Raw genomic sequence first — 13,168 nt, 5'->3', positions numbered from 1 at the left:
AAGGTGTGTGGTGCCGTCAGGGGGGCCCACCCACCGCACACGTTGCCTCTCCATTGGCCTGGAACTGGCAGCAACGGAGCAAAAATCAGTTGGAAAATGGGTACCATGTGCAAAAGAGGTGGCCTCGGAAATGCGGTGCAGTCTACTTCACTATGGAAGAGGAAGGGGCCAATCGGAGCCTGCACACGGGCCCCTTCTCTCTTAAAGCACCTCTGTTGAGAAGCTCTATGCTACATAGTGAAAGCTTGATTTTGGATTTCTTGACATCCCTACTATGCATAGAGATTGATGAATTAATATTATTTTAGACAAACTGGGGTAGATTTATGAAAGCTTCTAAAAACAAACAAGTAGTGATTTTGCCCATGGCAACCAATCAGATCCTAGCTATCAGTTCTCTATTTAATTCTAGAAAAAGATAGAATCTGATTGGTTGCTATGGCCAACATTACTACATGCCTGCTTTAGAAGCTTTAGTAAATCTACCACACTGAGGTGAATTCAATAGTTTCTCCCCATAGCCGCAACAAGAATGCTCCGTTCTGGCTCAATGAGGTCAGGGAGACACATTTCAGCTCGCAGCCCCCTGACTCTGTGAGCTGTAATGTGCAAAAAGTGACCCATTTGGGCACCTAAACTGCACTTTTTCGATGACACCCAGGACTTTGGTTGGAATTAGCTGTTTTACATAAAATAACTGAATCACCCCCCACTGAGTAGATACATTTTCATCTGACACAACCTGTTTAAAAACACAGAATAAATATCATACTTTACATTCTTTCATCATTTCCCAACACTACATAGGTACATGACCTTATGTGAGAACAGGGAAGTCATACAAGCTACTCAGTGAATGTAGTTGTGACTAACTTGTAGGCTGGGTTCCTGCAATCACATGGTCATATCCATTTTATTAATGTTTACCCACAACTACAAAATCTTTTTATTTGAAGTTACTGAAGACAATAAGACTAACCCTTAGAGTGTGATCCCATGACCCTGAGGAGAACGCTGTCCCATCTGGAGAAACACGCAATGTGCTCACTCTGTTCTCATGCCCAAACAGAATGGAGACTCGGCTCCCTTTCAGGACATCCCAAACGTTGATTGTGTAGTCATTGTATCCCGCAAACAAGAGGCGACCTAAAATTAAAATAAGAGAGAATAGATAATAGCAAATGTAAAAGGTATTTGTTGCCAAATGTGACCTATGAAGAATGGATTAAATATTACGACTGGGTGAACTGATTAACTTCAATGTAATATTATATTACAAAACAATACACTAAATAAAACATCCCATGCCGGAAGCTTTGTTATACACCTATAGTAGATGTAGAAATCTTCAGTTGGGGACGGGATGCACTAAACCTCACCGATGCATCCCGCCACACCCGCATGTGTATCGCATCCATACTAATTGCATATGTGATTAGCAACACAAAGGAGAGCACTTCCGATAAGAGTTGTCCTCTGCAATGCCGGCCCGCCACTGGACTTCCTAGTTCATGACCCGGGAGTTCCTCTGCGCATGTGTAGAATAACACCGGCGGACATGGGGCATACTGGGTGGGATCCGTGTTGGGTATTGGGTAACGCCAGATATAGCTGACATTACCCTACGCAATAAAACCCCAATATCTGGGATTTAGTGCATTTGGAAATGCAGTAAAAACTCAGAAAAACTGTGTTTATTGCATTACACCTTTAGTGCAACATGCCCTACATCAGATATTGGGCCTCATTTAGAGTGCATGCACTTGTATCTGCAGCTACAATTTTGATCACAACAGTTTTGCAGAAATCTTTCAATGACTCAACTGCAGCCTTGTGAACAGAGGCGCCTGAGTTGTTATCTAATATCCGCTGTTTGAGTACAAAAGGAGACCATCGGTCGCACCATTAGTCCTCACAGCAACTCTATGCTGTCTCTGCTGGGTATGAATTTGCAGTGGCCAGAAAATGGTCACCACCAGAGGTGGATTTTATCTAGGGGCTGCAAGACTGCAGTTCCCACACCTGGAAGTAGAGGGCCACATATGGAGCGAGCAGCTGTAGTCTCAACACACTTCTGTTAATCTAACTACCTCTTGTTACCTCCTCCAAGTGCTCACAACTTGTCAGTCACATTGTGAATAAATCCTCAGTGCATCTGCAATCGATAATTAATCACTGCATGTGCACAGTGTGGCTTTGACGCATGCGCAGTGGCAAAACAACACGTCCAACATTGACATTGGGGGCATCTCTGAATAAGGCCCAATATCACATCAGTCAATAACACATCTTAGTGGAAAATGCAAGATTATTATAGAATTATTTGCAGTTATCATGTTATGCCCTGTTCCATATATTGTCCAGGATACACCAACCTACTAATCAAAGCGATTTGTTTAAATATTGCTGTTACAGTTGGAGAACTCCAATATGTATGTGGTATTATATGAGTGCAGACGAATTTCCCCAGTCACAGTATGTGATGTAAGCATTAGACACTGCTCTGGCAGTCGCCGGCCTCACTGTACAGTACTGGGCAAGCTGGTGACAGCTGTTTTCATGACAGAAACAAAAGTGCTGAGTAGATGCAACTGTTGTAGATGTTTTACTGAGTAATGAGCTCACAGCATAAAAGGCCAGGAAGAGAACCCTGAAACCATCCACTGACACAGCAGACTCATCTCACAAAGACACATTATTTGCCGAGTTCTGTTTTTCGGTTAAAAAAATTTGTACTTTCCAGCAGATTCCGACATATCTGACAATACCTTACAACAATACATTCTATAGCATACAAGAGTTTGTGTACAGTACGTGCTTTATGCTGATCCGTCTATCTCTTTCTAGGGGCTGTTATAACAGTCATATTCTAATCTAGACAATTATTAGAAGGGAGATAGATAGATAGATATCATTATATGTGGTAAGTGACTTTGTGCGCTGACACCTTCCCAGTGAGTAGGTGACCGTTTTATACAGGTGAATAATTCGTGGGTAAAAGATAAATAAATGCTACTGTACTTCCCTTCTTATATAGATCTTCACCTCTCAGCGAGGCTCGCCAATAATATAAGAGATGGGGACATGGGGAAGATGGAGAGACAAGATAGTGTAATATTGCCAGGGATAACAATTTATTAATACAAAAACACTCAAAACATAATAAAATATTTTTTACACAAAATAATAAAATTTGGACCAATTTGTAAGGTCTCCTTAATGTTATGGGTGGGGGTTTACCAGATCATGGTGATTTTGAAAGCCTGTAGGAAAGTTCTTTTAATCCTTGGAAGGCCCCTGGTTCTCCGGATAAACCTGGGTCTCAGGTACTTCCCAAATCTCCAGCTCTGGATGCCTCCTTCCCATAATAAACACTCCAACCTCCTGCAGGAGTGTTTTTTATGGGAAGGAGGCATCCAGAGCTGGAGATTTGGAAAGTACCTGAGACCCAGGTTTATCCGGAGAACCAGGGGCCTTCCAAGGATTAAAAGAACTTTCCTACAGGTTTTCAAAATCACCATGATCTGGTAAACCCCCACCCATAACATTAAGGAGACCTTACAAATTGGTCCAAATTTTATTATTTTGTGTAAAAAATATTTTATTATGTTTTGAGTGTTTTTGTATTAATAAATTGATATCCCTGGCAATATTACACTATCTTGTCTCTCCATCTTCCCCATGTCCCCATCTCTTATATTATTGGCGAGCCTCGCTGAGAGGTGAAGATCTATATAAGAAGGGAAGTAGCATTTATTTATCTTTTACCTACGAATTATTCACCTGTATAAAACGGTCACCTACTCACTGGGAAGGTGTCAGCGCACAAAGTCACTTACCATTTCTACAAACCGATCATGCTCAGTTACTAGGGAAGTAACTATAAGCGACTAGTGCTGCAGACACTTAAGGCCCCCATACACTAGGGCGACTTGTCCTTAGGACAAGTCGCCCCCGACTTCCCCCTGAGCTTCCCCGGCTGCTCCCCGGGGGAGCTTGATTAGATTGGCACTTGATGTGCCATTTTTTACATGTGATAAATCGTCTCGATTTATCACATGTAAAAAACCCGGGGAGCAGGGGGGGGGGGGGCCTACAGAGGTGGGAGCTGGTGGGAGCAGGGGACGCTGCGGGGGACACGTCTGTGTCCCCCGCTGCTGGGGACGCTGCGGGGGACAGCGTCTGTGCGGCGAGGCGGTAGAGGGAGCAGGGGGCTGGGGACGCTGCGGGGGACACGTCTGTGTCCCCCGCTGCTGGGGACGCTGCGGGGGACAGCGTCTGTGCGGCGAGGCGGTAGAGGGAGCAGGGGGGGCTGGGGACGCTGCGGGGGACACAGGCGGCATAGAGCCGGGCAGGGGGAGCCGGCGGGAGCTGTCAGTGCTAGAAAAAAAAGCCTATACAATGAATGGGCAGCCTGTGATTGGCTGAGCGCTCTCTCAGCCAATTGCTGACTGGCTGAGAGAGCGCTCAGCCAATCACAGGCCGCCCATGCATTGTATGGGCTTTTTTTTTTTTTTTCAATACTGACAGCTCCCGCCGGCTCCCCCTGCCCGGCTCTATGCCGCCTGTGTCCCCCGCAGCGTCCCCAGCCCCCCCTGCTCCCTCTACCGCCTCGCCGCCCCACTAGGTCCCAAGTCGGGTGGTCGGACGTGCAGCAGGTCCGACCACCCGACGCAGATCCGATGCGCACGGGACCGCGCATCGGATCTGAGGGGACATCAAAACTAGCCGATTTTGGTCCGATTTCGGCCAGATCCGACTGATCTGGCTGAAATCTGACCAAAATCGCCACAGAGTATAGACTCAAAAACCACAGTATACTAAAGATATCATTATATCTATGCATCTATTTATTTATTACCAGTTACTTATATAGCATACACATATTCTGCAAAATATTTGAACATTCACATTAGTCCCTGCCCCAATGGAGTTTACAATTTATACCAAACTTGCCGACATTTAATGTCTCCTCTCTAGAGAAGCACAGATAGGAGACTTTCAACTGGAATTAGGGGGCGGGGTCAGAGCCCTACATCATCCCCCCATTGAAAACAAATGCAACAATCTGCTGTGTAGGTGGAGGGGGCAGGGCTAAAATGACACCAATCACAGGATTTTACCAGCAGGGTAGGAAGATGTGGGGGAGGCTTGCCCAACCTCCCGGGAGGCCATGAGGGGGATATGATTTTCGGGAGCCTCATGGACATGCCGGGAGGGTAGGCAAGTATGATTTATATTCCCTACTTCATTTGCATGCACACAAAGATATTCTAGAGTTAAATTGTTGGGAGCCAATTGACCTACCAGTATTTTTTTGGATTGTGGGAGGAAACCAAAGTACCCAGAGGAAACCCACAGAAGAACAGAAAGAATATACATCTATATATCTATCCATAAATATGTAACATATATACTAAGATATATGACTTTTTTACCACTGAGGGAGAAATCAACACTTGAAGCTCCAAAGATGATGCTCTCCTTAGAATAGATGGCTACCTCCCTATCTGCTCGGAGGTCATACATTCGGCACTACAAATAAAATATATAACAATCACAGTATAAACAGCATATAATATATAACATAATTCCAAGAACTTCAACAAGGTTCTGTATAATTTTACAGTATTCAATTACTCTTTACCATTGCTTAATATGGCCTGTAATTGTGATTACTGACTACAAGTGCAGGAAATGTCTGCACCCAATGATCACAACTTTCATTTTAAATATTTTCCCTTATGATAAGCTTCTAAAACTTACACATATAATATATAATTGTGATTTTTACACGTCGTTCTATTATAGACTAAGGGGGGTATTTAATAAGAGCTGATTTTTCAGCTAGCCAAAAAATTGGCCACTCAGTATTCAATTGCGGGCCATTTTGTCTGTTTTTGAGTATATCTTTGTCCATGCCTTTTTAATGGGCAAGGGCGAAAACAGACCCAAAAGAGGGGAGAAGAGGCCTGCAAATTCGACCTAAAGCGGTCGATGCACATGGTTTTTGACCATGCCAGATATTTCTACCATTTGAAAAATCAACACAGACATTGAATAGGGCGAATCCAATTCGCACTTAAAAAACAGCCGAAAATTGCAGATTTACAATTAACAATTGACAATAGGTCCTTTTAATCAAGCAACATTTAGTTCACCAACTATGGTGCTATTAACTACAGATTATATGATTAATAACAATGCTACCAGGGATGATACTTATATCACTATTACATACTTTTTGGACACTTTCTACAGCTTCATTCCTGCTTTTATATAAAAGTCATTGATCATGGCTGTGAAAATCAATGTTTTATACGTAACTTTTTAAAAAATACCTATATTACAAATATTCATAAATATTTACTAGTTGAAAAATGTAGTGATTACTAATAAAATCCACAAATATAGAGGTAATGTAATAAAATAAAAGGGTGCGAAAGAGCTGTACAACATATACTGTCCGATTACCCACAAGATGCTACACATTTATAAAAGTACCGTGGCATCATCTGAGCCAGAGGCGAAGGCATCTCCACTGGGGTAATACCTGCAGAATAAGAGAGGCGGAGCCAGTGCATACACAGAAATACAATTATGTAATATACATTTATATTATCATAAAACCTTTGAGAATTTTATTTTAAGTAGTGAAATTATTGTTAATAGGATGTACATAAAAAAACAGTATTGGATATTTGGAATGATTTGACATATAATAAGGGAGAACACATCCCCAAATGTGTACAAGATAAAAGCTATGGTGTGGTTTTGAAGGTTATCAGGTTGCGGCTTCTTTTACTTCTTTTGTTAATGAATAACACATTAAAGACTGTTAATATCCTTGTAATCTACTACAGCCCATGCCAAGCACACGTCAGCTGCTAGCTGTGTACTTTCTCAGCAACCTTTAGCCCCAATTTGCACAAGTACTTGAGCTTGAATATAATAATAGCACAGTTTTTAAACTTCGGTAGCGAGCTGTAAAATTTCCTAATACAAAAACATACATATTTGCACAACTTTTTGCACTGCGCATCTTTTGTTGCAAACGTAACCTGAGACTCAGCACCTCTAGGGGGCAGTACATTAGCGTGTAGGCATAGGCAATGGCCATGCAGATGTAGACTAAAATGACCAGCAAACCAGCTTGATTGCATCTGCCTGGAGGCAAGTGGCTTGCAGGTGTTGAAAGTTGAAACCCTGGCACAAGTGGATCATTGCTGATGATAATAGAAGTATGGATCATGCTTCACATTGGACTAAAAGGCTCAAACACACACTTATTAATGCAATTATAATTGAACTGCTGCAACAGTGTTTTCAAAGTAAAAACAGAAATACATATGTCCATTTATAGGTAGTGGTTCAATTCTTTGGTACTCTGGATGATAATAATATGCAGCTACATTTATATACGGCAAATTTTCAAATATATTGTGTACCACTACCTGAGGTAGTATACTGGGTGATGCAGCTATATACAAACAACTCTGAATATACAACTATTTGTTTATCTTTTACAAACAATTTTTATCCCCATTTAATGTTATCATTTTCACTGTACTTTCCTGGATGCTGTTTCAAACTCTTGAATGTTCACCAAAATGGGATCCATATAAGCAAGACATTTAAAAATATATATATGTTTCGGTACTTGTGTAGTTTCACGGCGCCACCACGCGCACAGTCTCTCATGAAACTTGGCAGTTTGCCAGACTCTGTTTACTGTGCATGTGCCGCTCTAGATGTAATGTACGTTATCAGCATAGCGCTGCCCAGCGCTGACAGGCCATTGTGGTACTTGTAGTTCCACACTGGACACCACGGCACACCGCTAACAAACGGGGCTTCTAAATTAGACAAGCCGGCACACCGCTATCAAAGGGGGTGTCTAGATTTAGACGCTAAAGTGTCTAAATCTAGACTCCCTAAACGGGGCTTCTAAACAAGACACGCCGGCACACCGCTATCAAAGGGGGTGTCTAGATTTAGACACTAAAGTGTCTAAATCTAGACTCCCTGCAAACCTCTAAGAAGGGGGCATCTAAATTTAGACGCTAAAGCGTCTAAATTTAGTTGGGTCTAGGGGTGCACTGTGCAAAACACTATTAAACCTGTTCACAATGACACTAGTCGACGTAACAGCTGTCGACTGTGTTAATTCCACTTTCCACACCACCCCGAAGCGTGGCGAGCGCAGCGAGCCCCGCGAGGGGACGCGGTACACGTCCGACCGACCTTTTCATACCCCCACTATCCACGTCGGCATGGAGTTGATTATATAAAGTGTGGCGAGCGCAGCGAGGAACCGTGAAACTACACAAGTACCTATATTTCTTTATAATGAAGTATGTTTTAATGTTAGTGACGAGCAGTGGTCTCCATTCACTGGGGAAGGTAACACCAGTTTAATTTAACTATAACTAGCAGGGGTTTTTATTAGTGTGCCAAGTATAACATTTTATAGCAATCGCTCCGCACAGAGCATGGTCCACATTTATGTCTCTCTCCATAATTTCTGAATGCAGGTGTTGCCAAACATGTTGGCGATGCCCTCAAAGAATATGCTTCCCGATCATCCCGAAAGATCTGCACCATTGGCATTGCACCGTGGGGTGTCATTGAACATAGAAATGACCTGGTTGGAAGAGATGTGAGTATAGTCCTTCTTATTGGTAGACATGGAATAAATTCAACAGCTGCAGTATAATATGTTTTCTTCTGGTTAGGTTATTGCTCCATATCAAACCTTGCTGAATCCCCTGAGTAAACTCAATGTTCTTAACAATCTCCTTAGAAACTCCATTCGATTAGCGTCTAACACTGAATAAGGCCCTATGTATATATTGTACATAACATATGAATATATTTGGTGAAAGGCAAAATTGGTTACCCATTCCAAATTGCTTTGCTTCACAGCCCACAATTATTTTTTTCTAATTCTGTCTGTAATATTATATATGGACATACGCTTCTTTTTTCCTTCAAGAATAGATAGAACGATTGCATGTTACAAAATGAATCAAAGCACGTACTGTATATGGCCTCTATTAAATGTTGTTTCAAGTGATATGCACTGTACATGGAGCCAGTATTTTCAGGCGGAGCGCTGTGTGTTATACCAGTAACCAGTACTGACCTGACACTGTTGATGTCAGATTCGTGAGTTTCGAACGATTGAATGCACTGGCCAGTGCGCATGTCCCATACCATTGCCTTCTTGTCACAGCCCTAAATAAACCACAAGAAGCATGCTGGTTAATTGCCTCAGTCCTGGAAAAGGTTATATTGTCTTCATTTAATGCATATAAATAGGCAAATATAAGATGACATTTCTTTGGCAGAACATTTTATTTCCTAACTTTAATTCATATTACGTCTAAGGGGAAAAGGTTTACTTCCAAGGGTTATGGCACTTACTCCAGACACAAAAGTATTTCCTGTTTCAGAAGGTGCCAGATCCAGACACAAGACATCAGCTCCATGTCCATGAAAGCTCTGCAGCAGCTGTCCGCTTTCCACATCCCAGAGAGCACATGTCCCATCTCCGCTGGCTGTCAGGATCTTAATGTATAGACAAACACAACATGCATCAGGTACAGTATGGGCGCACTGGCAATGAGGAGAAATCTATAGTGATCATGTCACATCAATGTCCAACCACCCACACATCTCTTATAATTACTGTACATTTCCCATTGTAATACAATGCTGAAAGGTTATGCTTTATCTAATCCTTAAACAAATCATGCCATAAAGAATCAGGACACATGTTTATTACATGTGTAATGCTTGTGTGTGTGAAACTTTTTAATAATTCCTTGGCTTAGTAATGCCCTTCGGTGCCATGCATCTAACAAGATTGGTGGAGAATCACAACTGCAGATCATGCAATCTATTGTTATACACTGCACAAAGCCTGCTGCTCAGCGAAGGGCTGGTGCCTCTTTTGGGGTAATTGGGGACAGGGTGAATTTTGTGTTAAACAGCATCCATTCCCTCCAAAAACCTCTAATTGGTGCTCAAGAGCTGGTGCCTGTATGGGAGGCATTTGATGATTCTCTAATCATGTATTTGCTGAGTAGCCTTTCTTATTAAGCCTCTACAACAAACAAATGTTTAGTAACTTAGGGGCATACTGTATTTACTAAAAAACAGGATTTCGGAACCAATCAGATTCTACTTATCTAGCACCTTTAAAAAGATAATAGCTACGATCCGATTGGTTACTATGGGCAACATCTTCACTTCTGAAAACCTGCACGTTGCTAAATATACTCCCTAGGGTCAGATTTACCTCAGTGGAGCCTCAGTGCACACAACCTTTCAGCTCTAATCCTTATGCAAGCTGATAGCCAAACTTATATTTTACATAGAACAGTCTGCAACTTTGCTTGTTGTTGTTAGGAGCCGTGGTCGCGGCTCTCCTTCCCCTGCTGCTGGTCCCAGAGAGCTGGCCCCGGTTGTTGCTAGGCGGCTGAGGCATCATAGCACTTTCGGGTCCATACTTACGGCGGGGGACGGCGTAGCTGTGGCAGTTGCCGGGCAACCTGGACGCCTCCCTCCGCCTGCAGACCCGCTTCCGCAGCGGTTGCCTAGACGACGGGCATGCCAGGCAGCCGCTGCCTCCACAGATTTGGCGGGCTTCTGATGCAGCACACAGCTGCACTCATTAATTACCTCCAGCAGGGCACTTGCTATTATTGGTCAGGGAAGCCTTTTTAAGACACTCTATGGGGGCAGTCCAATGCTGGTTTTAGCGTTTGGTGTGGAGAACTCTCTGTCTGCCTTACATGTGTATCCGGTCCCTGTTGCAGTTTACTCCTGGTTTGCTCTGTCCAGAGTTATTCCCTGCCTGATTACCAGCTATGCTAAACGCAAGTAACAGTACCTACTTATGCAGTTCATTTATATCTTGCTAAATAGAGTGTCCAGCGTTTCTCTGTAGTATAGCTTGTGTTCTTTGCTGCTACAGATTTCTCCTATGTGAGATTTTACAACTGCAGGAATGTTGAAGAACAGTTACATCTTTTGAGCGTTGTTACTCATCTAGATCTATAGAGGTATGTGACAAGGATCACACTTATACAAAAGCAGAACGCTGGGGAAAATGCTCATTACAAAAAGCATTGTACATGATTATCACATATACAGGAAATGGTGTAACCTGCATTTTTACAATGTGACGTTATCTTGTTCCTGCCACGTATTACTAATATTTGTTTTAAAGATTTATTTAGAGTCGGAGTCGGATGTGTGACATCACACATCCTCACCTAAAACGCTTGGACACACCTGCATTTTCCTAGGGACCCCTGCGTTTTTCCTAGATCTCCCACTAAATGGCCAGTGACCACCCCAGAAGCTTACTTCCTGTACCTTGCAAACTGCTAGCGAAGCAAAAAAGTAGCAACATTTCTTTGACAGCAGGTGCATGCCCAGTGGTAATCGGCCCCTGCGCAATCAGGTCTGAATCGGGCCCCTATTTCATACCTAATGTTAATTAACCCTTTTAGTGCCAACATCTCTGTGAAAGATGCGCAAAATATCTGCTAAAAATGCCAACATCTCCGTGAGAGATATGCAAAATAAGCAAAATATTGGGTAAAAATGCCAGTGTTGCTCACATTTGTAAATTCTGATAAAAAATGTTACAGTATATTTCGTATATAAGGTAAACATTACAGGTAAAATGTTTGCTTGGCAATTTTCACACCCATTTTGACAAATTCACTTGGCACTCAAAGGGCGGTATTCAATGTGACCGGCGAGGGGGTTTCTGCAGCGAGGATGGCATGTTTACCACTCACCTTATTCTATGTACCAGAGGAATCCTCGGCGGCGAGGATTCCCCCGAACGGCAAGGTTTGCCACTAATGCAGCAAGCCCGCTGCGTATAGCGGCGACTCTCGCCATTTTGATGCCCACACTCGCCATTTCCACCTCGCTGGGAAAACCCAGCGAGGTGGAAATGGCGAGTGTGGGGGGATCAGTTGAATACCAACCCGCGAGCCGTGACGGGGAGCTATCGGCACTGTTCGCCGTCACAGCTCGCCAAAGGCATTGAATATACCCCAAAGAGTTAAACTATTTTTGTGAAGAATGGATATAACTAAAACCTGGACTGTTAGTGTGCCTTGAAGACCAAGGTTGGGAAACAGTGATTTAGATCAGCGGTTCCCAACCTGTGGTACGCGTACCCCTGGGGGTACGCGTCCACACGCTGGGGGGTACGCCGCGGCCCGGCCTGTAATGGCGGCCGCGGCAGTCAAACAGGTCGCTGGAGGCTGGGCCGCCGCGGACAGCGCCACCGCGACCTCGGCGCGAAGGAGCGTCCCCAGGCTGACTGACAGCGCTGGGGACGTTTGGGGACTGAGAGGAAGTGAGAGAGAGGTCAGGGGTCGCAGCATGGGGAGAAGAAAGCGTGAGCAGAGCGGGGCCAGAAAGAAGCTGCTGATCGTGCACCGCGCAGCCCCGAAGCGTCCCCGGCGGTGATTGACAGCGGGTGCCGGAAGCAAGACCCGGCGCTGACTGACAGCCTGCATCCAGGCTGAGTGGGAGAGAGGAAGCCGACGCACAGTGAACAGCGCGCGGCAGTGATAGACAGCGTGGAGGAGAGGACAGCGTGCAGGGAAGAAGACACCGGGGGAGTTGAACAGCCGGCGGGGAGAGACCTTACGCGGAGCGGAAGCAGCGTGGCTGAGTGGGGCAACGCTGCAGTAGCAGCGCCCCCACTAGCGTGCTCTCCTGAGGTAGGGGACCAGCAGCAACCGTTCCAGACACCCAGGGACCCGATCGTGACGGGTAGGAGCCTGCATCCGGTAGCCGACACCAGGTACCCCACTTGCTGGTGACCCCAGTACTCTGCCTCTCAGTACCCACTCCCACATCTGCTCCTGTCCTTCTAATCCCCAGCAGCAGAGCCGGCCTAAGAGCATTCAAGTGTGCCTACCTCCGGCTCTGCCTCGGCAGTGTAGTATGTATGAATCAGAGAGGGCAGTGTGTGTAGTATGTATGAATGAGGGCGGCAGTGTGTGTAGTATGTATGTATGTATGTATGACAGCGGCAGTGTGTGTAGTATGTATGTATGACAGCGGCAGTGTGTGTAGTATGTATGTATGACAGCGGCAGTGTGTGTAGTATGTATGAATGAGGGGCGGC

General features: G+C 44.3%; 1 protein-coding gene across 1 annotated transcript in view; it reads right to left on the bottom strand.

Annotated features, from left to right (window-relative positions):
- The window catches only part of GNB5 (G protein subunit beta 5), a 50,695-nt gene that overhangs the window by 4,557 nt on the left and 32,970 nt on the right, over positions 1 to 13,168 (bottom strand). Inside the window, exons 6-10 of the mRNA XM_083183897.1 lie at positions 9,427 to 9,570; positions 9,146 to 9,237; positions 6,505 to 6,553; positions 5,439 to 5,535; positions 980 to 1,146 (exon numbers count right to left, since the gene is read on the bottom strand). Coding sequence (XP_083040023.1) covers positions 980 to 1,146; positions 5,439 to 5,535; positions 6,505 to 6,553; positions 9,146 to 9,237; positions 9,427 to 9,570 — 549 coding nt within the window. The remainder of the gene's footprint in view (positions 1 to 979; positions 1,147 to 5,438; positions 5,536 to 6,504; positions 6,554 to 9,145; positions 9,238 to 9,426; positions 9,571 to 13,168) is intronic.

This window comes from Crinia signifera, chromosome 4 (assembly GCF_055691185.1).
Source record: "Crinia signifera chromosome 4, ASM5569118v1, whole genome shotgun sequence".
NCBI lineage: Eukaryota > Metazoa > Chordata > Amphibia > Anura > Myobatrachidae > Crinia > Crinia signifera.
Note: the sequence above shows the minus strand (reverse complement) of the source record. Positions and strands in the feature narration are given on the sequence as shown.